General features: G+C 38.3%; 2 protein-coding genes across 3 annotated transcripts; one reads left to right on the top strand and one right to left on the bottom strand.

Moving 5' to 3' along the window:
* The first annotated feature begins 255 nt into the window (after positions 1-255).
* Positions 256-15011, top strand: LOC102080638 (G2/M phase-specific E3 ubiquitin-protein ligase-like). 2 transcript variants are annotated; one of them, XM_019347857.2, is made up of 13 exons: positions 256-549; positions 1847-1983; positions 2519-2825; positions 5526-5599; positions 5714-5766; positions 5951-5993; positions 9987-10051; positions 10249-10338; positions 10471-10781; positions 10878-11056; positions 12113-12282; positions 13567-13781; positions 13918-15011. In XM_019347857.2, the coding sequence occupies exons 1-13, from the start codon at positions 441-443 to the stop codon at positions 14151-14153; spliced, it is 1989 nt and encodes a 662-aa protein (XP_019203402.1). In that variant the 5' UTR covers positions 256-440; the 3' UTR covers positions 14154-15011. The 2 variants fall into 2 exon arrangements, with proteins under 2 accessions (XP_019203402.1, XP_019203398.1); XM_019347853.2 differs by having other exon boundaries at positions 256-1983.
* A 2130-nt stretch (positions 15012-17141) lies between these two features.
* Positions 17142-19723, bottom strand: LOC109195594 (uncharacterized). Its single transcript, XM_019347863.2, has 2 exons — positions 18924-19723; positions 17142-18057 (listed from the first exon to the last, which is right to left on the bottom strand). Exons 1-2 carry the CDS (start codon positions 19646-19648, stop codon positions 17673-17675), a joined length of 1110 nt encoding a protein of 369 aa, XP_019203408.1. The 5' UTR covers positions 19649-19723; the 3' UTR covers positions 17142-17672.
* Positions 19724-27721: the final 7998 nt, after the last annotated feature.

The raw sequence follows: 27721 nt of genomic DNA, 5'->3' as shown, positions 1-27721 counted from the left end.
CGCAAAAACAAATTGAAAAGCGCAACAACAAATTCACTAAACGCAAAAACAAATTGAAAAGCGCAAAAACAAATTGAAAAGCGCAACAACAAATTCACTAAACGCAAAAACAAATTGAAAAGCGCAAAAACAAATTCACTAAACGCAAACCCAAATCACAAAACGCAAAAACAAATCACAAAACGCACAACAAATTGAAAAGCACAAAAACAAATTCACTAAACGCAAACCCAAATCACAAAACGCAAAAACAAATCACAAAACGCACAACAAATTGAAAAGCACAAAAACAAATTGAAAAGCGCAACAACAAAACCCAAACCGGAAGAGGTAGGTACCAATGCTGCAACAACAGGCATCACTGATTGGATGATGGATCCGGTAACCTTTTGAACCGGAAGTTGTTCTGCTGAACGTGGTTATGAGAAAGAGCAGTCAACATGTTTTGTCCAAGTTGTGGAAAGAAGTTGGTAGAGCAGTCACCAAACTTTTGCAGCGGCTGTGGCAAAAGACTTCAAGACTCTATCACAGACCCTCTACAACCATCCAGTAAGTTAAAATCAAATTCAAAGGCTTCTGTTGCTCATGGACACATGAGCTTACTGACGCTAGCACTTTTGTCGCTAGCACTTTTGTCGCTAATAGCTGTTAATTGAAAGGTTTTAGGTAACGCAATTATTGTATTAGTAATGGAATAATTTAACTAACTACAGTTTCCATCGTTTTTTTACGCTGTTACCAATACAGAATGTTAAATGATGTGCATTACTACGAATTGACGGTGTTCCGTCAGATAGTGTTTCACCGTCACGATCTTTTTCTCCTGCTTCTCCGCGTTGCTCACGCGGCACAAATCGCGCGTCCTCGCCAAAATTCCTGTTTTCGCGCAGCATTTCGCCACTATTACCTCTGCTACGGTCCTCAGTCCTCAATCCAAAATAAGGGGTGGTGGATCGATAGTATTGTGTACATGACGACAGGCAGACAGATTTAACAATAAAAAAAATTATAATGATGCCAAGCATTAAAAAAACCCAACATTTTGTATAATACAATAATCTGTTTATTTCTTTGCAAAAAAGGGGAAAATAAAGTGGAGTTAAAAGTAGCACCGATGTTCATTCACACGAGAAAATATTAAAGTATAATTAAGAAACGTGTTAATATTGGGGGAGGGGCAAAGCACTGTGCAGTTAATCAAAATAAAATGGCATGATCTGATTACAATGTACAAATTACTAGAGAGAAACATTCTCTCTATAATATTCTGGGGAAACACTGGCTCCTTGATAGGTGTCTTAACACCTGTCACATACTGTTCCCCCTGTAATAATCAGGGGAAACGCTATATGACATGTGTTTTAACACCCGTCACATAGGGGAAACAGATCGTGAAGGGGAAACACAATCTGACGGAACAACTGAATAAATTGCCACTCCGCAAGTGCTAAGTAGGCTAGCTATTTAAGAGTATTTCAGTCTGCAACTCAGTAACATTTTTGTGAAACCACTAATTATATGTAAAATAACGTTCGCAGCACTGATAATCACCACTGCGTGTTTGTAGATTGAAACTCACAAGTAGGCATTTATATTATATTGTATTATTTCGGATTTAATCAAGCCCGCTCATTAGGCTAAATGAGCCAGGTAAATTAAAATCCCTTTTCCCACTATATCCGTAACTCAATAGTGTATCACCTAGAGATGTTACTAGCATCCTCGGGAGCTATTTTTATCAATGAAAATTATTCAGTGTTGTCTCAATCAGCATACTGTGTGAAATATTACATTTTGCCTGTGTGTACAGTATGTGTATTTAACATTTTCTTTTGTTTCCCTTTAGCATCGCAGACAAGCCCAACCTGCCCGACTCCAACTTACAGCACCTTTATGGAGTACAGGAAAAAGAAAAATGAGGAGAGGCAAAAATTTTCTTGTGGTAAAATGGGATTAAAGAAGACTGCAAAAACAAAAGTTCAGGTAGTTTGTTATAAGCTGATGTTAACTGGTTAATTACGTTCCATTATTATTCCTTAGGGGTGTTGTGTAAGTTTGATGTAGAAAAGCTACAAACAAAATACAATAAAGAATTTGGCAGCTGCTGATTATGCAGGTTGTCCCAAAGAAAGCGGTCTGGATTTTTTATTGCAGGTGCTAAAAGTCTGCCTGCTTAGCGCATTTTGCGTCTTACTACAGTCCTCATGATGCACCTCAGTATTGTAGTTCTTGTTTTGAGCGTGTTTGGTTTGTTTCAGTGCTGCACAGCAGATAGGTGAGGTGGCTGTGTAACGTGTTCATTTTTGTGAATCAATAATGTGTGTGCGCTTACCATGTAAGTACTGCAATATAAGAAGGATGTTGGTGTGACTTCTATTGTGTTCTTTGCTATTGGGTTTATTACTAAGAAGCTAGTTCTAACTGTTCATATGTAAATGTGTATATTATAGGTTATTGTTTGCATAATGCAGCTTAGATTAATCTTAGCTTCTCATAATCCCTGTGTTTTTCCTTACAGATAAATATTGGCTTGATGTCCAAGAAGAAAGATGGTTTGAGGCCACATCGTGGAAAAAGTATTGCTCTAAGAATTGACCCTGACAGCTCTGCCACAAGTCTCCTCAGTGAAGCTGTTAAAAAAATGAGGGACTTTAACAAAGACTTGAGTGATGGACCATTCCTCCTCTTGTATCCTGATGCCACAGAGGTGATTAATATCCCTGGGACCAATAGTCCATTTACTCTTGGGGCTTATAAGGCTGAAATTGGCAAGCCTTATCAAAGGATTACGCTTTTCATCTGTATAAAAAGCGACTTTGAAGAAGGTAGGTTGGCAGTGTTTTTTGTGGATTTAAACATACATTGTATTATTTTTAACAGTTGTAAAGTCTTAAATAGGAATTTCATTTTGCTACCATTAAGCACCCAAGTCAATATACAGTGGGGCAAAAAAGTATTTAGTCAGCCACCGATTGTGCAAGTTCCCCCACTTAAAATGATGACAGAGGTCAGTAATTCGCACCAGAGGTACACGTCAACTGTGAGAGACAGAATGTGAAAAACAAAATCCATGAATACACATGGTAGGATTTGTAAAGAATTTACTCGTAAATCAGGGTGGCAAATAAGTATTTGGTCACCTCAAACATGGGAAATCCCTGGCTTTCACAGACCTGTAACGTCTTCTGTAAGACGCTTTTCTGACCCCCACTCGTTACCTGTATGAATGGCACCTGTTTGAACTCATCATCTGTATAAAAGACACATGTCCACAGCCTCAAACAGTCAGACTCCAAACTCTGCCATGGCCAAGACCAAAGCGCTCTCGAAGGACACCAGGAAAAGTATTGTAGACCTGCACCAGGCTGGGAAGAGTGAATCTACAATAGGCAAGCAGCTTGGTGTGAAAAAAATCAACTGTGGGAGCAATCATCAGAAAATGGAAGACATACAAGACCACTGATAATCTCCCACGATCTGGGGCTCCACGCAAGATCTCATCCCGTGGGGTCAAAATGATCATGAGAACGGTGAGCAAAGATCCCAGAACCACATGGGGGGACCTGGTGAATGACCTGCAGAGAGCTGGGACCAAAGTAACAAAGGTCACCATCAGTAACACACTAAAACGGCAGGGAATCAGATCCCGCAGTGCCAGACGTGTTCCGCTGCTGAAGCCAGTGCATGTCCAGGCCCGTCTGAAGTTTGCCAGAGAGCACATGGATGATACAGCAGAGGATTGGGAGAATGTCATGTGGTCAGATGAAACCAAAGTAGAACTTTTTGGTATAAACTCAACTCGTCGTGTTTGGAGGACGAAGAATACTGAGTTGCATCCCAAGAACACCATACCTACTGTGAAGCATGGGGGTGGAAACATCAAGCTATGGGGCTGTTTTTCTGCCAAGGGGACAGGACGACTGATCCGTGTTAAGGACAGAATGAATGGGGCCATGTATCGTGAGATTTTTAGCCAAAACCACCTTCCATCAGTGAGAACTTTGAAGATGAAACGCGGCTGGGTCTTCCAACATGACAATGATCCAAAACACACCGCCCGGGCAACAAAGGAGAGGCTCCGTAAGAAGCATTTGAAAGTCCTGGAGTGGCCTAGCCAGTCTCCAGACCTCAACCCCATAGAAAATCTGTGGCGGGAGTTGAAAGTCCGTGTTGCTCGGCGACAGCCCAAAAACATCACTGCTCTAGAGAAGATCTGCATGGAGGAATGGGCCAAAATACCAGCTACTGTGTGTGCAAACCTGGTAAAGACCTATAGTAAACGTTTGACCTCTGTTATTGCCAACAAAGGTTATGTTACAAAGTATTGAGTTGTATTTTTGTTATTGACCAAATACTTATTTGCCACCCTGATTTACGAATAAATTCTTTACAAATCCTACCATGTGTATTCATGGATTTTGTTTTTCACATTCTGTCTCTCACAGTTGACGTGTACCTCTGGTGCGAATTACTGACCTCTGTCATCATTTTAAGTGGGGGAACTTGCACAATCGGTGGCTGACTAAATACTTTTTTGCCCCACTGTACATAAATTAATGGGGTGAGGAAGTTTAGTTTTTCTTTTTCAACCTGGATCTAATTTTTAATATACATTTACTCACCCAGGCAAGTTTGGAGCCACTTTTAGTCCTTTGGGCAAAGTTTATATCCATTTGCAAACAGCGTATATCTATATAATTGGAGCTCATAGTGCAACTGAAGTGCAGCCTCTAAAAATGCATTATCTGCATAACGTAATGCCTGCCAAAAATAAGGTCTAGACGGCATTGACAAAAACAAACTTACAGTTTTATCTACTTCCAAGAAACATTAAATCTGGAAATTTTTGTACCCAAGTCAGATTTCATCTATGCTCTATATTATTTTTGCATTCATCCATTATTAACTTAGGAGATTTTTAGTTTTCAAAACCCATGAAAATCCATCTTGTGCGGCTCAAAATAAACTGTCTGCCTAGACTCCAATGTTGGTGTGGACCAATCATTTGTTAGCATTGTGCTTCTGGTTGGGCACATTGGTGTGTGTTCATGTATGACAACAGCAGCGTGTGCCTAAGCAAAACAAACATGGCTGTGCTGGTGGACGCACTTGTAGAAGTGGCTATTAAATCTGTTTTGAGACAACCAGTAACAATTTTGTTTTTTTTAAAAATGAGCAAAGGTAAGGTATTTGTGCATTTTCTGATGTTAACAATTTGTGTGCTTTTCTCCTGACTGGGTTTAGCAAATTATTTACTGTGATTGGCAAAAGACAAATCGTGGTAGGCAGGCATTTGCTGGCGCATCCCACAATCAGCTCAAAATAACATGCCAGATGGCCCCTCCCCTTTTCAGACACTTTTTTTATTGTAGCAGTTGCAGATCTATGTGTATCCCCGACTCGACACAGGGCAGTGCTAAACGTAGATCTGCCACATGCCTGGTTATATTAGGTTATATTGAGTGAGGCTTAATTTATAACTTAGTAACAATTCAGTAGACTTACTTTGTTTTCCTGTTTTGTAGCTGCTGAAATGTCTGACTCTGACTCAGAGGTTGTTGTTAGACGTCCCACTGAGTTTGAGCTCGCTGATACACTTGTAAGTCGAATTCAAAACACATTTCATTGATCTTTTAATTTTATTAATCCTTTTCCCTACTATTTTAACTTAGCTCATTAATACTCTCTATTTGAATGTGCGTGTTTATTTCAGCCATGGGAACCACAGGATGAAAGCAGTCCTTTACCAAAAGTTGCAGAAAATGAGTAAGGGATATTTTCAGAACATGTTGTTTCTTTTACAGTATTTGCTTACACTATTTATGATTGAGATGTACACTTATTCAGTTCTTGCATTGCCTGTTTGCTATTTAGATGTCTGTTTCGTTTTAAAGTGTCAACATATTTTTTTATGGTCAAGAAAGTTAAATGCTTTTCTTTGTCCTTTAAGAAATTGTGCTGGGGATTGTGTTCAAACGAATGAAGCACTAGAGGTAATTAACTATTTTTATTACTTGTATAGCATTTTATCAAAGCCATGAGACCCAAAAGCTCTTCACACATTATTCAGTCTTTCACTCAAAAACACACATTCACATAATGGTGATGACAAGCTACATTGTAGCCACAGCTACACAGTGTGTGTGTGTGTGTGTGTGTGTATGAGAGAGAGAAGCGGTTTGGGGCTCGTAGGACCTGACCCAGATAGCAAGGAAACATTGAAACAGTGTTGAGTCAATATCAGGCGACGTCATTGAAGCAACGTTGAAGTGTGACGTTGACCCAACATCACTCTTGCACCCATTTTTAACGTTGAAACAACGTCAGGTTTTGATGTTGAATCAATGTTGAAACCTGACATTGATTCGACGTTATATTTTCTAACACTGTTGACATTGAAACAATGTCAGATTCTGATATTGAAACACTGTTGAGCTATGGTGTTAATTTTCCACCTCTTTCGCACAGTTGCTTTTTATTGAAAACAAAAAACAAAAAAGGTCAATAGACATGTATCATTTGCAAAATACTTTATTAAAAGACAAAGTTTCCTATTTACATTTCTATGTTTCACGTCACTTTTTATTATTTACTCCGGGATGGGGATGGATGATGTGCGTCCTGCGCGCCACCCGTACGATCTGGAGCATATCTGAGCCATTTCTGGACTGCTTGAGCAAAGACCAACTCAGACATAGAGTTCGCCCCTACCTGCTGTGCCAGGCCATCTAGGACAAAAATAGACACACACACACAAAAAAAACAAAGACAAAAAAAAGGGAATTAGAGCACATGAATAAGCTCTTGTTAATTGTCTTCAGCAGGGAGAAAGTATGTAAACTCCTAGGCTGATAAACATGAAAGTCACCAGGCGGAAATCAGTAAACTGCCGCATTTGATTCCCAAAGAGCTATAAGCTGAAAATGTGATATGTCTTAGCATGGTGTGCCGTGTATCCTTTATAAAAAAAAAAGAAAAAGAAAACATGGGGTCCTCGGGCTGTACAAAGTGTACAACCCGAGGATAAAACAAGCCGAAGACCAAAGACTCCATCTCCAGATTAACCGGACATGAAAGTCTTGTTATTAAGAAAGACAAAGTAATATAGCAAAAAACAGACATAGGAAATGTGAAACGCACCCAGCACATCAATTGATCCCTTTATTGTTCACTTTAAGCTCATAAAACTACAATAAATGTTAAAACTTACCAAATATGCATCTGCACAGCGCTGTCTCTTTAAATGCCCTTCTTTGCTTTGTCTGGTCCTTGGTGTTTTTTTCCCCTGCCCAGTTGAGTACAGAGGCCAGCTCCTTTGTAATGGCATAAACCATTACACGGCGGACTCGCACCTCCAGTGTGGTCCAGCAGCACCAATCAACGCAAAGCGTCTCACCTATAGACACATTTTATGAGATGGAATTAGCGTGTCTCATGTCTTAAATGTGTATGCAAGTGCTTGTGTGTTTACTTCATGTAATTGATGATAGAAACATGTCATTTAGTTTTCCCTAAAGCCTGATTTTCAAGTCATACAAAGAATAAACCAAAGTATTGGCAGTACAATGTATTTCTATTCCCTTGTGTTTACTAGTTTTTGCCTGTCACATATATTTGTTATACCATGTAAACTGTGAAATTCCAAGATTTTCAAACTTGCCTTGTAATAGTGGCCTCACAGAGTCTCTGGAATCTGCAGGGGAAAAAAAAAAAAAAAAAATCACAACAAGATGACATTCAGGAGTATAAATTGGGTTTTTTTTTTTTTAGATAAGAGTACAATGACATTGTGATGCAGCTTTAAAACTTTTTTTAAAAGCATACCATCTATGGGGAAGACATCAGACTGCATGCTGGCGAGATCGCAAAGCTGTGTCGGTTTGTGCCGGAGTGGCGAAAGGTGCCGGAAGCTGGGTGGGGCATTATGATGGTTGCTATCAGTGGGCTGGGGGGCAGACTGCGGAGTGATGAGGGCTGTTTAGAAAAAGATATTTTTTTAAGTATTTAAGAATACAGACAACTTGTCAAAAAAAGTTTCCTTGTGTCAGACAGATATGTACACAGACACTAGACAGTATTATATTACCTGGTATTTTCACTCAAGGGGCCTGGGGAAACCGTTTTTTTGTAGGCTGCTCATCCTCTGAGTCCGTATATGTGTACAGGGGATTTGGTCTAAAGAAAAGAAATTAAAAACGGTCTTAAGTAATTGTAAATATGCTTTTGGCATATTGTTTCCTAAAGTTAGTTTGATTTCTAACAACACACACAGGAAACAGAGACGTGCAAGAAGGTACAGTATACAATGAATTTTTGAAGTGCACAAGTGTACACGACTTTGCATTTTTAAAAAGTTTACAAACTTCCACTTTTTGGACTATATTATGTGGTGATATTGCAGTATGCAAGCACCACAGATATGTATAAAAGACAAGATCATAAATTCTTAACAATCAAAGATATGTTTGTGAATAAAAGGGTTTTACTTGTGCTTTCTTTTAAGACTGGTCTGGGTTTCTTCTTCGGACTGAAGGTCAGACGTATCACAGCGTTCACGTGGATATCTCTGAAGACTGCGTTCTGCTTCGTGAAATGTGCCTGGAAATACAAAACACAATGTACGGCCAGACATAAATTATGTGTGGACAAAAGGTGCAAACGCATAGAAAAATCAGCGTTTTCAAAAATACGCTGGTACGTGTGGACGTAGCCTTATTCATTATTCAAGGCACAAACGGAAAGTCATGTACGCGTGCAACGTAAAGTTAGGTCAGCGTGCAACGTACAGTCACGTGGGCATGCTGCGTGAGCATTCAAACTGAGTCTAAAGTTTTCGTGTGCGAATTGAAGCGAGTGCTCTCCAATCATCAAAAGTAACAAAGTCATTGAACACGTTTATACAGTTAACTTTACGTTTATCAATCATATATCACAGATTTAGAATTTTTTGTAGTACTAAGCAACTACAGAGCTAAAGTCTGGGTCAAGCGCCGAGGCCACGGCAAGAACAAAGGAAAACTCGAAGCGTTAAAGCTAGCTTTGTAAGGGAATATAACGAAGAAATTATGAAACGAAAATGTTTTCTTTGTTGATATACTTTGTTCGCAGTGCAGTTTATTTGTTGCCGGATTGTAAGAAGTAGACACAATTTCCGGCTCGTAAATAACAGTAAAAAACTCGTTAATGTACAACATTAATGAGTTTTTTACTGTTATTCAAATGCAAACATGGAAATAACGAGTAGGAAAAAAAAATCATTCATTCTTACCTTATACTAATCGTGGTGCAGGCCAGTGCAGTGCATGACCTGATGCCTTCTCTGGTCAATTCCGCTGAGAGTAAATCAAATGTCCCGCTCTACTGTAGAAGACAATGAATACCTGGGGGGATGTACCAATGTGAGAGGGGTGCTGCGGAATAGTCCAAGTGATCGCTGCTTTAATTTCCCAGTCAACTATACATAAATTGCACGTAGACATGATTTTTTAAAGCTGGTGAACTAGACCAAGTCATTGATAACAAATGAACAATAAATCTACTTTCTCTGGTACTTTATACCCGATCAGTTGCAGTGCAATTTAATGCTCAACTACAAATCGATGGTTTTTGATGGTGACCGGAGCCGAATGATCGTCAACTATAAATAGACGTTTTCTCGACGTTGTTGTTGTCACCTGGTCGACTACAAATAGATCAAATATCAATGACAAAAAAACAACGGTGAATCAACATCGTTACAACGTCTCTATAGTAAGACCGTCGGTTTACCACAGTATTTCAATGTTGTTACAACATTGGCATTTCAACCCCGACCATATACGACGGTTCGGATGAAAAATCAACATAGATTCAATGTCGTCTTGCTATCTGGGGAGTAATGCACTGACTAAAGTACTAAACAACTACAAGTCATTTAACATCTGCCCTGTAATATTAAAATACATTTAACTTTTTTTTTTTGTCATTCATTTTTTATTCATTTTCAGGTTATAGATCTGGATGAACCAGGCAGCAGTAGTGAATGTGTCGCTGTTAAGAACTCATGCTACAGGTGTGTTGTGTCTCATGAGTCCATGAGTTTCCACAATATAATAGACATGATATACATATTTAAGAATGTCTTTTAAACCTTTACATTTCACTCTTGACAGAAATGTCGAATTTTATATTTTTGCAAAGCTGGAACTATGTGCTTAGTCATTATTGTTATTGCATATATACTGTATACATAATGTTTTTGCTCCACAGAAACTACACAGAGTTGTTTGAACCAATTGTGATTGAGGATGAGGATGTTGCACCTTGTAAAACCAAAGATCTGCCCCCGGAAGAACCTGAGTGAGTAATTTAGGCATTTATATCAAATTAAATTCCATTTGGTTCTGTATATAATAATTTCATGCAAAATATGATCATTGAGTAATGATGTGTATATACAATTTGTTTTTAATATGTTTATTTTTCTTTTAGAGACACAGATGTGCAGGCACATGAAATTATTGCTGATTTGGCGCTGGCAATTGACCACAAGAAAGTCAGTAGATTCAATATATCGAGGTCGGATGTATGGGATGGAGCTGTTCGAGGATTTCGACGGAGCACGTACTCTGACAACAACGACTTGTTTATCAAGTTTAATGATGATGCTGGCTGCTTTGAAGAAGGTTTGGATATGGGTGGTCCAAGACGTGAATTCCTGACGCTTCTTATGAGCCACCTGAGAAATCGCCCCATTTTTGATGGACCTCCAGATCGTCGTTATCTTGTATATAACTCAAGAGGTGAATCACTCTTATGTATTTTCGCTTTCAGGTTATTTATCATTAACACATATTAGATTGAGATCTACCTTGAAAATGTTGTGCCCTGTATAACAGCTGCCATGGAAGATGAGTATTTCTTAGCAGGCAAGATGATAGCTGTATCTATTGTAAATGGAGGACCAGCACCACATTTCCTCTCAAAGAACCTGGTCAACCGCATGATAGGAGATCCATCTTTCAGCGCCACAATAGAAGATGTGAAAGATGAGGAGATAGGGAAAGTACTGCACCAGGTACAACATGACCTTGGTTCAGGGAATGTTTTTTTTTTTTTTTTTTTTTACATACAGGTCCAGTATTTTAAAAATAATCCACCTGGAATAATCCTGATGGATTGGATTTTTTCTAAATTGGATCTTGTTATTTGTATTGTGAAACAGATTTTATCTTGAAGATTCAAATCCGGAAATTGCAAATACAATCCTTTGCTATTAGTAGAATATTGCTTCCTGGTGTGGATTTCAAAAACATAGACCCAAATCTGGATTATTTTGATCCTTTAAAGCAGGGTTAAAATGATTCAACCTCAAAAAGGTGGATTTTAGATTGATCTTGTGTTCTAGGAATATGAATTTCAGGATGAATTGTTGTTACTGACATATTTTAACAAAACCTCAGAAAAAACTGCATTATATTGAGTAAATATCATAGGTTACTGTTTAAAATCAAATTTCCAGTTCTAAAATGAAATGCAAAAGGGCCACGTGTAGTAACCTTGTTCAAATGGTGGCTTCAATCATTTCTTCCATTCTTAAGATTTAAATTTGTAAACCAAAGTTTCAACATTGTTTTGAAGAAATGTTCAGTTTCATCAATCTTTCACACACATTAAGAGTAATTGATGATATCAAAAAGTCAAATTTTAAATAAATAACATGCAGATTTTGTAGATACTAAATGCAAATGCAAAGAGGATCAGGATCATTTCTATCTAATCCTGCAATGTTTGAAATACTGGGTTATCAATCTCAGGTTTGTGGATTTGAATCCAAGGATTTGGATAATTATTACATTATTAAGATCTTTTGTATCTTTCGTTTCTATTCACACTAGCAATAGTTTTAAAAAGATAGTATTTACGAAGTTAATTATTTCTCAGGTGAACCTTTTTTGTAGAATTTCTTCTAGTCCGAGAAAGGTCTGTGATGTTAATTTACATTGGTAGTTTTGGCTGCTCTTTCAAAATAGGTGGAAAAAGGATACGCTTGTGTATGTCTGTGTGCATTTACATATACTATATTTTATATATTTTTCTTTTTGCTTTGAATTAATAAAATTTCCCATTATAGGTCCTAGAAGCAGAATCCGATGAAGTTTTGCAAAATTTAATTTTGCAAAACAGTACTATCTTCCAAACTGCTGGATGCCTCAGAAGTGTGAAGACTTGTGAAAAGCAAGGTTTCGTGGAGGAGTATCTCAAATGGTACATCATTGAGAAAAATGAAAGTGCCATTCAAAGGTAATTAGTGACTTGTCTGACATGTATTATTCAAAATATAATTCATGTAAAAATAATGCTAAATTCTAATCATTTAGCATCATTGTGAACAAACAGAGTATCTGAGTCATAAATCTGCTTTTTTCTAATATTTTTTCAAATATTGAAATTGTATATAAATTACCATTTTTGTAAAAAAAAATTGTCAAAGTACTTTTTTACTGGTTTTTGCTTTCATAGTAGTAAAACATAGTTCAGATGTAGCATGGTAAATGGCCTGCATTTGTATAGCGCTTTACTAGTCCCTAAGGACCCCAAAGCGCTTTACACTACATTCAGTCATTCTCCCATTCACACACTGGCGATGGCAAGCTACAATGTAGCCACAGCTGCCCTGGGGCGCACTGACAGAGGCGAGGCTGCCGGACAATGGCACCACCAGGCCCTCTGACCACCACCAGTAGGCAAACATGGGGTTAGTATCTTGCCCAAGGATATTTGGCATGTAGCTAGGAGGCAGCCTGGGATCGAACCACCGACCTTCTGATTTGTGGCAGACCTGCTCTACCACCTGAGCTACAGCCACCCCAGCATGAATCATTGAAACATGAAACATTTATATCAAAGTCGCTGATCTGCTTGAAAAACATCTTCACACACCCTTTTTTGCTGCTGAAAGAAGAAAGAGTCCTCTTTGTTGTGGTGGTTTTAGAATTCACATTGTCACAGAACAAAATATTCTGTGAGCCTTCAAAAATCAATAAAAATGCTGAATATCTCTGATACTGAGGGGGGTATTAAATCGGCACAGTTTATCCAATTTTATTTTTTATTTATTGCATACTCAGAAATGTTTGTCATATTGTATGTTTGCATAAACCACCACAGCAATTTCCTAATGTTGTAACTCTTCATACATTTGGTGGAAATTTTTCCAAGTCTAATTTAATATGCATTATAAACATATTTACAACAGGTTTTCTTTTTAAAATGCTGACAATTTTATATATAGTTATGTATATTTTCTACACACTATTGTTTGTTAAGATCACAGATAGTCAGTCATAGTACATGTTTATTTTTCAGTTATTTATAGACATGTTCCCTTTTTTTGATACTTTATTTTAGTTTGTTCTAGCTTCTTAAAGGACAATATATTGACACTTTTTATTTTTTAATTTGTCCTAATACTTTTAACTAAAGTTCTATCTATGGGCAATTACCAGTCCACACATTGCTGCAAACTGTGCAATAATTCATTTTTATGCTTTAAACCAATTAAAACAGATTGTTTATTCTTAACAGATTTAAAGATGGACTGGACAGTCTTCATTTTTTCACTGCAGTCCAGCAGTATCCAAGTGTTCTGGCACCATTGTTATACATGACTTACAAGACCCTGACTGCATCAGATATGGAGAATATATTCAGACCAAGTCTCAGCCCAGCAGGAAGCAACAGGCAGCAGAAGGAAGCGCTAACACTTGGCTTTTGGGCAGATTATCTGCTTGATTGTGAAGGTTTTTAATGAATGCTTTTTTTTCTTTGCTTTTAGAATTTTATTAAATAGAAATTGTTTTATTAAAGGAGAAATAAGGTGATTCCCTGGAATGCATAGTCAAAAAATTAACTACTGTGTTTACTTTCTTCTTTCAGAGAAAGTGACAGCTGTGTCACTGGAAGAATTATTAATGTTTGCAACAGGTTTGACTGCACTTCCACCAGCTGGGATGATACCACCTCCATGCCTCGAGTTTTCGAGTGATTCACCTTTTCCTGTTGCCAACACCTGTGCAAATGCACTGAAGCTACCAGTCTCTGAATCATACAGAGTCTTTAAGGCAAATATGGACTTTGGAATACAAAATTCCCCTGGATTTGGAAATTTTTAAATCACATGTCTTAAGTGTCATGACAGTTATTAATGTTCATTGTGTGAGTTAAAGAAATTGTTACAGAAGATTTCATTCACTCGGTATCTCAGGGATTTTTTTATTATTTGTTTGAGAGGTCACCCATTAGTTAAACTCTGCTGCTCTTGGCACATTTGAAAGTTTAAATTGTGGTTCAACATTGAGTGTTTTAATTCTAATCAGTTGCTGTATATCAAATGATGTTAACAATATAGGTTTCACTTTAGCAAGAGGAACATACACTAAAAACAGGAGTTCAGTAGTTAGTGTCTAAAATCCAGCTACATTCTTCAGGGCTAGATACAGTTCTGTGGCTGACTCCCAGTCTTGTGGCTGCTCCAGTCTGTTTTGTTGTACAGTGTGGTGTAGATATTCCTCAATGTTTGAGTCACCACACAATTCAATAGCTTGCCTCCCCTCGGGAAATACATCCAGTTCTCTCTCCTCAACAGCAAATCCACAGTCCCTTGAACCATATCTGCAAAAGGGAAATTGAATTAAGGTTTTTTTATGGTTTAAAATGCCAAATTCATTTGTTTACAATATATAACTGTATGGTAGCATTGACTGTTCATAAAAAATATAATGCTATCATAATTAGTTGTGTAATTAAAACTGCGTTCCAGCAAAATTGTTGGAGAGCAATTTAATATTCAACATAACATTTTATTTTTGAAAAAGTGTAGATTGGAAAACTGAAGGTTACGGTTATTTAATTTTGTAGGACAAAGCAATAAATAAATGTAGCTGTTTTTTGCTACAAAGTGTAGAAATCTGACAGTTTTCTTCCTTTTACCTGAAACTGCAAAGTTCATTAAAATTTTTAATGTGCTGCAATCATCTGTTAATATTGTTTTTTTTTCAGATAGCACAAAATTACACTTCAACTAACACTTCAAAACAGATGATAATGATTGTAATACAAGGGTGAGTGCATGCTGCTAAGATAAATTGTGATTGCAAGGCAAGTATGATCAGATTAGTAGACCAATAGACAAAATAATTGTGACGGTCAAGTTATGCTTTCACACTAAATTTTTTTTAATGCAAAAACTTAAGTTATTCAATGAAGATGTGAATTACCTGTGAGGCAAGAGATAGAGCTCATTTGGAATTCCCCCAGGACATGATGCAAGTCTGCTTGGACGGATCCTGTGTTTGTTCCAGAGATCTTTGCATTCATCCAGGTCTTTCTGTAGTACATTGATGAAGCAGAATCTCAACAAGCATTCGTGTTCGTGGCTTCCATTAAAGTTTCCAGAATGTCTTAGGTCTCCAAACAGGTCCATCCAAAACTGAGACCTGGGAATACATTAAGAAAACATCTTTGTTATTTTAAAGTGGTTTAGGAAAGGTCCTTCCTATTCTAATTCGATCCATGCCAGAAATGACTCAAAATAATGCATATTTCTATTCAATAGAATTGATACCTGTGGTGGCCAATGGAAACAACTAATTTTTACCACATAATTAATTATGGTAATTAATTAGCCGACTTAATTTTGGTTTTAAAATAAATGGGTTCAACAAATCGTTTTAAACAAATGTTTTCAAAAATTTATAAAAACCACTGCTTATCAGTTTCCACTCTACCAGGCACACTGTACCAACCTTCCTCTTCTAAGAAAAGACCACCATGACTCGATGCGTTGATTCCCTGTTGACGATCCGTAACTGTGGCTTAAGGAACCGGCGTAATGATCCGCATGCGCGTGACGGAGAGTACACTGAATAGCAGCCATTGTCCCATTCTCTGTCCCGAGGTCTGTTCGTAATCTCATTGGTATAACATCAAGACTCTTGACACAGTTTATAAAATTATGAGCAATGACGGCTGGATTGTTGTTTGATGCTCCACACACAAGCCACATCATTCTTCTTGAAAACCCATCAATACATCCTGACAGGGCAAAGCCAAAGGGTTTCAGTTTGTCATAACCATCTACATGCCATATGTAGTTGGGTCCCATGGAGTGATACGTGCGTCTTGTAAACCTCCTGCGAGTTCTAGAAACGATTCCTTGAGGATTCAGCTGTCTTAGCAACACCATAACTACACTACGTTTAACATGTAGCTTGTGTTTTTGTTTGAGAACTTGCCACATGGTCCGATAGCCAAACAATTGTCCTGGTCCTCGAAGCTCATTTAAAATAGCACGCCTCACCTCAGGTAGAGGAGAGTAGTTGCCACGTCTATACAGTCCTGCTTCTTTTAAATGCGTCTTCAGTGTACGTAAACTAATTGAAATTTCGTGGTTAGTCTTGAGCATATCCAGAATAACTTCGTATGTATGCCCTGAATCAAAATATTCCCGAATAGCGGAAGCAACGTGTGGATCACTCGTCACGTTCATGTTTGTAAAAATGCGTTCGGCAGAACAACTTCCGGTTCAAAAGGCTACCGGATCCATCATCCAATCAGTGATGCCTGTTGTTGCAGCATTGGTACCTACCTCTTCCGGTTTGGGTTTTGTTGTTGCGCTTTTCAATTTGTTTTTGTGCTTTTCAATTTGTTGTGCGTTTAGTGAATTTGTTTTTGTGCTTTTCAATTTGTTGTGCGTTTTGTGATTTGTTTTTGCGTTTTGTGATTTGGGTTTGCGTTTAGTGAATTTGTTTTTGCACTTTTCAATTTGTTTTTGCGTTTAGTGAATTTGTTTTTGCGCTTTTCAATTTGTTTTTGCGCTTTTCAATTTGTTTTTGTGCTTTTCAATTTGTTGTGCGTTTTGTGATTTGTTTTTGTGTTTTGTGATTTGTTTTTGCGCTTTTCAATTTGTTTTTGCGCTTTTCAATTTGTTTTTGTGCTTTTCAATTTGTTGTGCGTTTTGTGATTTGTTTTTGCGTTTAGTGAATTTGTTTTTGCGCTTTTCAATTTGTTTTTGCGTTTAGTGAATTTGTTTTTGCGCTTTTCAATTTGTTTTTGCGCTTTTCAATTTGTTTTTGCGTTTAGTGAATTTGTTTTTGCGCTTTTCAATTTGTTTTTGCGCTTTTCAATTTGTTGTGCGTTTTGTGATTTGTTTTTGTGGTTTGCACTTCAGGGCCACCGTAATTTACAGATAAGGTGGAGAGTCTCCTGCAAACCTACTTCTAAGTTTATAAAAATTATGAGTTTTTATTAAAGGTACAAGCATCAGCATTAGCAATCCCCAACTGTAGCTTCCTGTCTCCTTTTATGACAGCATACCCCCAGTGTCAATAAATTCCTTTCCCTCTAAACAATTACACACATTCTCAGGCCTACAGCTAAGCCAAACTGAAACATAGACAAATCCTTCCCTATTTATTAACCTTTATTTAACCAGGAAAATCCCATTGAGATTAAAAACCTCTTTTTCAAGGGAGACCTGGCCAAGATAGGGAGCAGCAGGTATCTCACAGTTACAGAAATTACTCAAACTCAGGCAGCAACAACACACATGCAACCATAAGTAAAAGAATACAAATAAAATAAAATTCAATAAAATTCAAATAAAAATAAAGTCAGTTAAAATGACAATCAATTTAATTGAAACAGTTGCATGTTATGGACTTGGCCTCAAGGATTCGTAGTTTAGATTTAAAAACACTTAATGAAATGAATTCAGTCATTTTCAATTCCTTCTGCAGTTTGTTCCAAGCCAAGGGTGCTGAATGGACAAAAGCTCTTTTACCAAATTCAGTTCGGGCAAATGAAACAGAAAGCAACAAGTAACCATGCGGACGAAGACAATACCGACCAGCATGTTTCATTGCAAGCAGGGAACATATATAAGAAGGCAGCAACCCAGGTATCGCCTTATATATAAAACTGTATAAATAAGAGTTCCTCCGACTTACCAAAGCAGGCCATCCTACCTGAGAGTATAACTCACAGTGGTGAGTCTGAAATTTACGGTTAGTGATGAACCTTCCATATTGTGTGGAAGTGTGGGGAAACACATATAAAAATACAACCAATCCATTAGTCACAGTACAGAAACGAGCACTGCGTATTATTCACAAGGCTGGTTATCTAGATCATACTCACAAACTCTTTCTTCAGGCAAAGTTACTTAAATTCCAGGATCTGGTTAATTACAATACATCCATAATCTTATACAAAGCCTTTAATAAACTTCTACCTGCAAATTTACAAACTATATTTGAAATTCGAGAAAGGGCTTATAATGTGAGAGGCTTCGGAGAATTTAAATTACCCAGAACTCGAACAACTCGTAAAGGTTTTTGTGTGTCTGTATGTGGTGTGAAAATCTGGAACAGTCTGAGTTTACAACTGAAACAATGCAAAAATATTCATAAATTTAAATTCCTCTACAAACAGTTGGTCTGGTCACAGTATACTCAATGATGGTTTTGGTGTGCTCTGTAATGTCTGTTCTCTTACCATTGCTGGTATGGATTCCAAAAAAAAAAAAAGTGTATGTATGTACATATATGTACATGTGTGTGTAGATGTGTGCTTGTTACTATGTAATTATTATTGCCTGTTACCTGTGGTAACGCAATTTATAATTAATATATTTTGTATTCAGTTTGCGAGCTGCCGTTGAGATGCCCGGGGCTGTTGATGTGTTGTTTGGTTTTGCAATGATGGGCGTAGCTGTGGGAAGCTATTGTTTTTGTTGATGAGTGAGTATAGGGGTGGGATTTCATAAGTTTTCTTCGTCCCACTCCTTTTCAGGTAAATTTTGTTTTTTGTTTTTGTGCACTTTATGTTTAATATATGTATTTGTTGTGCCTGAAATGAACAAGTAAAAAAAAAAAAAAAAAAACCTCAGAGAAGCATGATACACAATATCAACCATTCGAAGACATTGAGCAGAAGCATTCATATATAGAATATCACCATAATCCAGCACAGGCAAGAATGTTGCAGCAACAAGCCGCTTCTTTTTATTAAAAGAGAAACACAACTTATTTTGAAAATAAAATCTCAGTTTTAACTTCAGGTTTTTCACAAGATTCTCTACATGTGGTTTGAAGGTGAGCGAGTCATCAATTAAGATTCCCAGATATTTATAGGTGTGAACCAACTCTGATTGATATTCAGATAAAATGGCATTGGTGTGTAAAAACTCCTTTAACTGCTCACACACAAGAGCTTCAAGAACTTTGGCCAGCACAGATAGATTAGATATTGGTCTGTAATTAGTTAACACTGCTGGGTCTCCCCCTTGTAATAGCGGAATAACAAAAGCTGATTTCCATACTGAGGGAATTTCATTCGTATCCAGTGTGAGGTTGAAAAGTGTTGTGAGAGGCTCTGCCACAAAATCAGCTGCCAGTTTCAAGAAGTAAGGATCTAGTAAGTCTGGCCCTGGAGATTTTCTAGGATCTAACAGTTTAAGAGCTTTACAGACCTCCTGTACAGAGAAAGGAACAAAGTTAAATGGCTGACCAGTGTACACCGGAAGATTTGTGCCAGATTTTACAGAGACTGGGTTCAGAGAGTCAAACAAGGAGCCAGAAGATATAAAGTGCTTGTTAAAGCAATTCATAATCTCCTTCCTATAATAAACAGGAACAGAATTCTTAAAAACATAGGTGGGTAGAGCGTGGGAGCTTTTACTCACTGAAAGAGACTTAATGATTTTCCAGAACTTCTGTGGATTATTTAGGTTCTCATTGGTGACAGACCGATAATATGCAGAAAAAAAAACAGAAAACACAAAACATGAGGTCATGAGAAGACAATATATGCCCGTGTATACAGCTACACATCCACACATACATATATCAATACTTTGGTATTGCAAGTTCTATGCATTAAAGAGTGCTGCCACAATGTGTAAAGCCCAACCATTTTCTCCAACGCCTACTTCCCAAGTCTCCCTGAAGTCGCAGGGTGAAAGTCATACATTCCATCAATTTGATATCTTCCATTATAGAGGTAAAAAGTATTATAGTGGGAGGGTCTTTACAAAGCCAACGTTTTGTTATAGCCTTTTTCGCAGATGCCAAGAGGATTCTCAGGAGATAAACATCATCTGTAACTAAATCTTCTTCAAAATATCCCAGATACAATGATGCAAATGTACAAGTCACATTGAATCCCAGTACCTTTGTGATTATTTTTACAACTTCCATCCAGAAGGGCCGTATGGATGGGCAGGACCAGAATATGTGTCCGTGGTCTACCATGACTTCCCCACAGTTTCTCCAACAAAGTGCAGGTGTAGCACTGAATTTAGACTTTTGTTTAGGCGTTATGAAAAAGCGTATAATGTTCTTCCAACAAAAGTCCCGCCACATGTTGGAGTTAGTTGTGGTAAACTGTGTTTCCCAAATCCTTGTCCACCCATCTTCTGTAATCTCAATGTCCATTTCTTTTTCCCATTTCCGTTTTATGTACATTGTTGAGTCCCTCTTGAGCTTAGTCATACACTTGTACAGTTTACTTATCAGGGCTTTGTTACTCCCAGAGTCATAAGCATCAATGAAGATGTTGACAATCGAGAAGTCCCCAGCGACACAGCTGTTTATTCTTTTGCCAATATAGTCACGGAGTTGCAAGTATTGGAAAAAGTCTTGCTTCTCGAGGTCGTAAGTCTTGCATAAGGCATCAAAGGCCACAATTTTAGATTTTACGATAACTGAACACACAGCAGTAATTCCATGCAATACCCATTGTCTAAATCTACTGTCGTGGGAGGCAGGTCAAAAATCAGGGTCGTATGCTGGCCACCTCAGAAGTTTTATCTCTTCATGAAGTTGTGCTTGCTTGACCACTCCCCTCCATACTTTTAATGTAAAATTGACCCACTGGCTGGTTGTCAAGATATTGTTTAACTCACAAGCTGCGTGACCAAGTCTAGACTGGACCCGTGTGTCCGAGAGAGACATCTCAATCGCCTTCCACCTTGCACAAAAGGATGGGTTACACCAACACACCAGAGACCTCAGCTGAGCAGACAAGTAGTAATCCCTTAATGAAGGTAGAGCCAAGCCCCCTCTCTCCTTCGGCAACTGCAAAGTAGAAAACTTTACCCTTGGTCTTTTGTTAAGCCAAATGAATCTCGAAATCTGTTTATTCCATTCCCTGAATTGCTTCTCTGGGATTGGAGTAGGTAAAGCAAGGAAGAGGTAGAGTAATTTAGGAAGAATGTTCATTTTAATTATCTGTATCCTGTTGCCAAAGTCGAGAGGGAGCAGGCTCCAAATGTTGAGGTCACTGTATATTTCTCTATTAGTACAAGTGTAATTAATATCATACAGTTGTGTTAGGTCTTTGGGCAGGAACACTCCTAAATATTTGATAGTGGTTGCCTTCCATTTAAGCTTGAATTTTGACAATAATGTCTGGTCTGGAGAGAAATTAAATGTCAGAACTTGTGTTTTTTCGACATTAAGAACATACCCCGAATATAAGCCATATGTTTCTAACATCTTCATTAATACTGGTACACCTGAGCTGGGATCTGTGATTGTTACCAAGACATCGTCTGCGTATAGACATACCTTGTACTCGTCCCCTCCTATTACAATCCCCTTCAACGATGTTTCCTGACGTATAGCCTGGGCTAGGGGTTCGATAAACAAATTGAAGAGATAGGGGCTTGCTGGGCACCCCTGCCTGCATCCGCATTCTAAAAATATGGTATTGGAGAGACTACCGTTAATTTTTATTCTGGCAGTAGGGCGAGAATAAAGAGTCTGGAAACATTTTATAAATTCGCTACAGAAACCAAATCTTTTCATCACTAGAAAGAGAAAGTCCCAATTCACTGAATCATAAGCTTTTTCAGCATCCAAGCTAAGAATAATTGAGCTATTTTTCCTATTATTAATGTGTTCGATGATATGTAAAGCTCTCCTAATATTATCATGGGTTTGTCTATTTTTCAAGAAACCTGTTTGGTCTTCATCAATTAATGAAGGCATTACAGCATCCATTCTTTTTACCAAAATAGTTGTGTATAGTTTGTAATCTGAGTTCAGAACACTTATTGGCCTATAAGATTTACAATTTATTCTGTCCTGTCCCCCCTTTGGCAACACAGATATGAAGGCCTCCTTCCAGGAGGGAGGTACCAGTCCTCCCTTCAAGATATAATTAAAACTGGTTTCCAACAAGGGTGGAAGGCTTTCCCTCATGGTTTTGTACCATTCGGCAGGGAACCCGTCGGTACCTGGTGACTTATTGGAATTAAGGCTAGAGATAGCTTTAATTATTTCCTCCTGAGATATCAAAGACATTAACCTATTATTTGCTTCTTGACCAATTGTAGGGACGTCTAAAGAGTTCAAAAAGTCAGTTATCTTATTTACATCACCCTGGGTAGACTGGCTATATAACGATTTGTAATACCTTTCAAATGCTCTTTGAATTTTGTCCAAGTCTGTTACAACTTTATTACCAACTGGGTCTCTAATCTTACAAACAGTATTTTCAGCTTGCTGTTTTCTAATCTGACATGCTAACCGCTTTGCAGCTTTAGGTCCCGCCTCATAATATCTCTGTTTCATAAATCTTATGTTTTTCTCTACTTCTTCACCTAATATCTTATCTATTTCCTGCTTGATCTGTCTGATCTGGTGGGTTACTGTTGTATTTTTATCCTTCAGACCTGACTGTTCCAAAACCTTTAATCTATCCTGCAGTTGTAACAATTCTTGTGATTTTTTCTTTTTAAGCATGGTTGACCACGCAATTATTTATCCTCTGAGGACAGCTTTAGCTGCATCCCACACGATACTGGGGTTTGTCTTTCCATTATCGTTGTCCTGCAGGTACAAGTTAAGATCAGCTCTCATTTGTTTCACAAAAGCGGGATCATTTAACATACCAGTATTTAGTCTCCACAAAGTTGTCCTCCGTTTCCCATCCAAATGTAATGTTATATAAATTCCACTGTGGTCAGAGAAATCTCTTGGACCTATTCTGCAGTCTTTTATCCTGTTTAAATCCCTATTAAACATAAAACAGTAATCTATCCTTGAGTACACTAAGTGTTGTGCAGAGTAAAAGGTAAACCCTGATGCTGACCCATGAATAGACCGCCACACATCAATAAGCCCCAATTCCGTTAACATTCTTTTGACTTGTTTCTCTCCAGACGTGCTTTTCCTGCCACTATTATTTGAGTCTAATTGGGGGTTTAACAGTAAATTAAAATCTCCTGCAAAAATAAGAGTTCCCACAGTTTCCTTAGAGATTAAATCAAATATCTTTTTGAAGAAACTTGTGTTGCTTCCTGGGGATGCATGAACATTTAATAGTGTGACAGCCTTGTGATCTATTTTGCCTTTTACTAAGACAAACCTACCTTCCTTATCGCTTATGTTAGATATATGTTCAAATTTTATTTTGTTTGAGATAAGGATAGCCACTCCTCGTTTTTTCCCGGCCCTATAAGATGAATAAAATGTGTGTCTGAAACCCATTTTTTTTTAATTTCTCATGTTCTGCATTGTCTAGATGGGTTTCTTGCCAATATGCTATATCTACTGACTCCTTTTTCAATTTGACAATTAATTTGCTTCTTTTAATGGGACTATTCAGGCCATTTACATTTAGTGACAGCATTTTATAGAAATTATAAACCATCAATTGGACATGCGGGATACAACAAAATCAACCCAGACCTCAAAGCATTGCAACCAGAACTCACTGAACAGCGAACACACAAAACATTAACAAGGGCTTCCAATATAAAGGATATAAGACTGTCCTTTGATATTAAGGGGACTGGCCACAAGGTGGGGCCCCTCATCACGACAAGAAGAAAATGAAAGAACAAAAAAAAAAAAAAAACACAATAAAAATAAGCAAAATTAGTTTCTTATCGCTACTAAGAGTAACTTGGTGGCTCTCTAACCATGTCCGTAGGCACCAACCTAAAGAAGCATGAATTCTAAAAGGATACGAAAGTCATTGTTTACGCAGCCGGATTATCAAAACTCTACCGCCAGCTGTCTCACCGCTGTCCCGCCATCAGCTGCTCACTCGTCCGCTGGTACTTTTTCTTGTTCTCTCCGGAATGCTTTGAGTTTTTCCCGGACCTGCTGTTGGAAGTGGCCCCCGCGGTGTGCTGTCTGCGTTTCCCACGGAAGTAGCTGCTTTATCGTGTCCTCTGTCATGCTGTTGATTTGACTCCCCAAGGTGATCTTACCCACGGCTATTCCCCGCTTTCTTAGATCCTCAGCAGCTTGAGTCACGGTATTGTATAGGACACTGCCTGACGCATAAAACACTCGCATCTTGCGAAGTGGTGTCTGAAAGCGTATCCCGCTGTCTTTCAGAGCCTTCTTAACGGGGATATATTCCCGTCTCCTTTTCTGCACTTCCAGGGAGTAGTCATGGTCAAAATACACCCATTTGTTTTGGATGTGTACCCCTTTATTCCATGCCGTGCGGAGAATCTCTTCTTTAACAGAGAACCGGAGGAAGCGCACTATTATTGAACGTGGTGGGGCGTTTGGAGGTGGTTTTGGTCCTAGCGTGCGGTGCTCGATGCCGAGGGCGCAGTCTGGGCCGAAATCTTCGCCCAGCTGGTTCTTGATCAGATTTTCAACAAAAGTGGTCACAGACGAGCCCTCCGAGTTTTCCGGTACACCGTAAATCCGGATGTTTTTGCGCCTAGCGCGGCCCTCCATATCGGACACCTTTTCCTGAAGTGCCCGTTGATTTTCCAACAGCTGCACAAGTGTGTCCTTAACGCCAATGTCCCAGCGTTCTGAGTCAGCCATACTGTTTTCAACTTGTTTTAGCCGACCACCCAGATAGCAAGGAAACATTGAAACAATGTTGAGTCAATATCAGGCGACGTCATTGAAGCAACGTTGAAGTGTGACGTTGACCCAACATCACTCTTGCACCCATTTTTAACATTGAAACAACGTCAGGTTATGATGTTGAATCAATGTTGAAACCTGACATTGATTCGACGTTATATTTTCTAACACTGTTGACATTGAAACAATGTCAGATTCTGATATTGAAACACTGTTGAGCTATGGTATTGATTTTCCACCTCTTTCGCACAGTTGCTTTTTATTGAAAAAAAAACAAAAAAAACAAAAAAGGTCAATAGACATGTATCATTTGCAAAATACTTTATTAAAAGACAAAGTTTCCTATTTACATTTCTATGTTTCACGTCACTTTTTATTATTTACTCCGGGATGGGGATGGATGATGTGCGTCCTGCGCGCCACCCGTACGATCTGGAGCATATCTGAGCCATTTCTGGACTGCTTGAGCAAAGACCAACTCAGACATAGAGTTCGCCCCTACCTGCTGCGCCAGGCCATCTAGGACAAAAATAGACACACACACAAAAAAACAAAGACAAAAAAAAGGGAATTAGAGCACATGAATAAGCTCTTGTTAATTGTCTTCAGCAGGGAGAAAGTATGTAAACTCCTAGGCTGATAAACAAGAAAGTCACCAGGCGGAAATCAGCAAACTGCCGCATTTGATTCCCAAAGAGCTATAAGCTGAAAATGTGATATGTCTTAGCATGGTGTGCCGTGCATCCTTTAAAAAAAAAAAAGAAAACATGGGGTCCTCGGGCTGTACAAAGTGTACAACCCGAGGACAAAACAAGCCGAAGACCAAAGACTCCATCTCCAGATTAACCGGACATGAAAGTCTTGTTATTAAGAAAGACAAAGTAATATAGCAAAAAACAGACATAGGAAATGTGAAACGCACCCAGCACATCAATTGATCCCTTTATTGTTCACTTTAAGCTCATAAAACTACAATAAATGTTAAAACTTACCAAATATGCATCTGCACAGCGCTGTCTCTTTAAATGCCCTTCTTTGCTTTGTCTGGTCCTTGGTTTTTTTTCCCCCTGCCCAGTTGAGTACAGAGGCCAGCTCCTTTGTAATGGCATAAACCATTACACGGCGGACTCGCACCTCCAGTGTGGTCCAGCAGCACCAATCAACGCAAAGCGTCTCACCTATAGACACATTTTATGAGATGGAATTAGCGTGTCTCATGTCTTAAATGTGTATGCAAGTGCTTGTGTGTTTACTTCATGTAATTGATGATAGAAACATGTCATTTAGTTTTCCCTAAAGCCTGATTTTCAAGTCATACAAAGAATAAACCAAAGTATTGGCAGTACAATGTATTTCTATTCCCTTTTGTTGGATATTCATTTGTTAGTTCTTGTAACTGCTAAAAGTGTTTACTAGTTTTTGCCTGTCACATATATTTGTTATACCATGTAAACTGTGAAATTCCAAGATTTTCAAACTTGCCTTGTAATAGTGGCCTCAGAGTCTCTGGAATCTACAGAAAAAAAAAATCACAACAAGATGACATTCAGGAGTATAAATTGGGTTTTTTTTTTGATAAGAGTACAATGACATTGTGATGCAGCTTTAAAGCTTTTTTAAAAGCATACCATCTATAGGGAAGACATCAGACTCTGCATGCTGGCGAGATCGCAAAGCTGTGTCGGTTTGTGCCGGAGTGGCGAAAGGTGCCGGAAGCTGGGTGGGGCATTATGATGGTTGCTATCAGTGGGCTGGGGGGCAGACTGCGGAGTGATGAGGGCTGTTTAGAAAAAGATAATTTTTTAAGTATTTAAGAATACAGACAACTTGTCAAAAAAGTTTCCTCGTGTCAGACACAGATATGTACACAGACACTAGACAGTATTTTATTACCTGGTATTTTCACTCGAGGGGCCTGGGGAAACCATTTTTTTGTAGGCTGCTCATCCTCTGAGTCCATATATGTGTACAGGGGATTTGGTCTAAAGAAAAGAAATTAAAAACAGTCTTAAGTAATTGTAAATATGCTTTTGGCATATTGTTTCCTAAAGTTAGTTTGATTTCTAACAACACACACAGGAAACAGAGACGTGCAAGAAGGTACAGTATACAATGAATTTTTGAAGTGCACAAGTGTACACGGCTTTGCATTTTTAAAAAGTTTACAAACTTCCACTTTTTGGACTATATTATGTGGTGATATTGCAGTATGCAAGCACCACAGATATGTATAAAAGACAAGATCATAAATTCTTAACAATCAAAGATATGTTTGTGAATAAAAGGGTTTTACTTGTGCTTTCTTTTAAGACTGGTCTGGGTTTCTTCTTCGGACTGAAGGTCAGACGTATCACAGCGTTCACGTGGATATCTCTGAAGACTGCGTTCTGCTTCGTGAAATGTGCCTGGAAATACAAACACAATGTACGGCCAGACATACATTACGTGTGGACAAAAGGTGCAAACGCATAGAAAAATCAGCGGTTTCAAAAATACGCTGGTACGTGTGGACGTAGCCTTATTCATTATACAAGGCACAAACGGAAAGTCATGTACGCGTGCAACGTAAAGTTAGGTGAGCGTGCAACGTACAGTCACGTGGGCATGCTGCGTGAGCATTCAAACTGAGTCTAAAGTTTTCGTGTGCGAATTGAAGCGAGTGCTCTCCAATCATCAAAAGTAACAAAGTCATTGAACACGTTTATACAGTTAACTTTACGTTTATCAATCATATATCACAGATTTAGAATTTTTTGTAGTACTAAGCAACTACAGAGCGAAAGTCTGGGTCAAGCGCTGAGGCGACGGCAAGAACAAAGGAAACCTCGAAGCGTTAA

Source organism: Oreochromis niloticus, linkage group LG3, assembly GCF_001858045.2.
Source record: "Oreochromis niloticus isolate F11D_XX linkage group LG3, O_niloticus_UMD_NMBU, whole genome shotgun sequence".
In the NCBI taxonomy this organism is placed as follows: domain Eukaryota; kingdom Metazoa; phylum Chordata; class Actinopteri; order Cichliformes; family Cichlidae; genus Oreochromis; species Oreochromis niloticus.
Note: the sequence above shows the minus strand (reverse complement) of the source record. Positions and strands in the feature narration are given on the sequence as shown.

Bases quoted from the DNA above. Each gene is read 5' to 3' on its own strand.
- LOC109195594 (XM_019347863.2), bottom strand. From the start codon at position 19,648: ATGAATTGCTTTAACAAGCACTTTATATCTTCTGGCTCCTTGTTTGAC. The intron at 18,058-18,923 runs GTTTTTTTTTTT...ACAATATGGAAG, and splicing joins GTGTATCATGCTTCTCTGAG to GTTCATCACTAACCGTAAAT.
- LOC102080638 (XM_019347853.2), top strand. From the start codon at position 1,708: ATGTTACTAGCATCCTCGGGAGCTATTTTTATCAATGAAAATTATTCA. The intron at 5,600-5,713 runs GTAAGTCGAATT...TGTTTATTTCAG, and splicing joins TTGAGCTCGCTGATACACTT to CCATGGGAACCACAGGATGA. The intron at 12,283-13,566 runs GTAATTAGTGAC...TATTCTTAACAG, and splicing joins AATGAAAGTGCCATTCAAAG to ATTTAAAGATGGACTGGACA.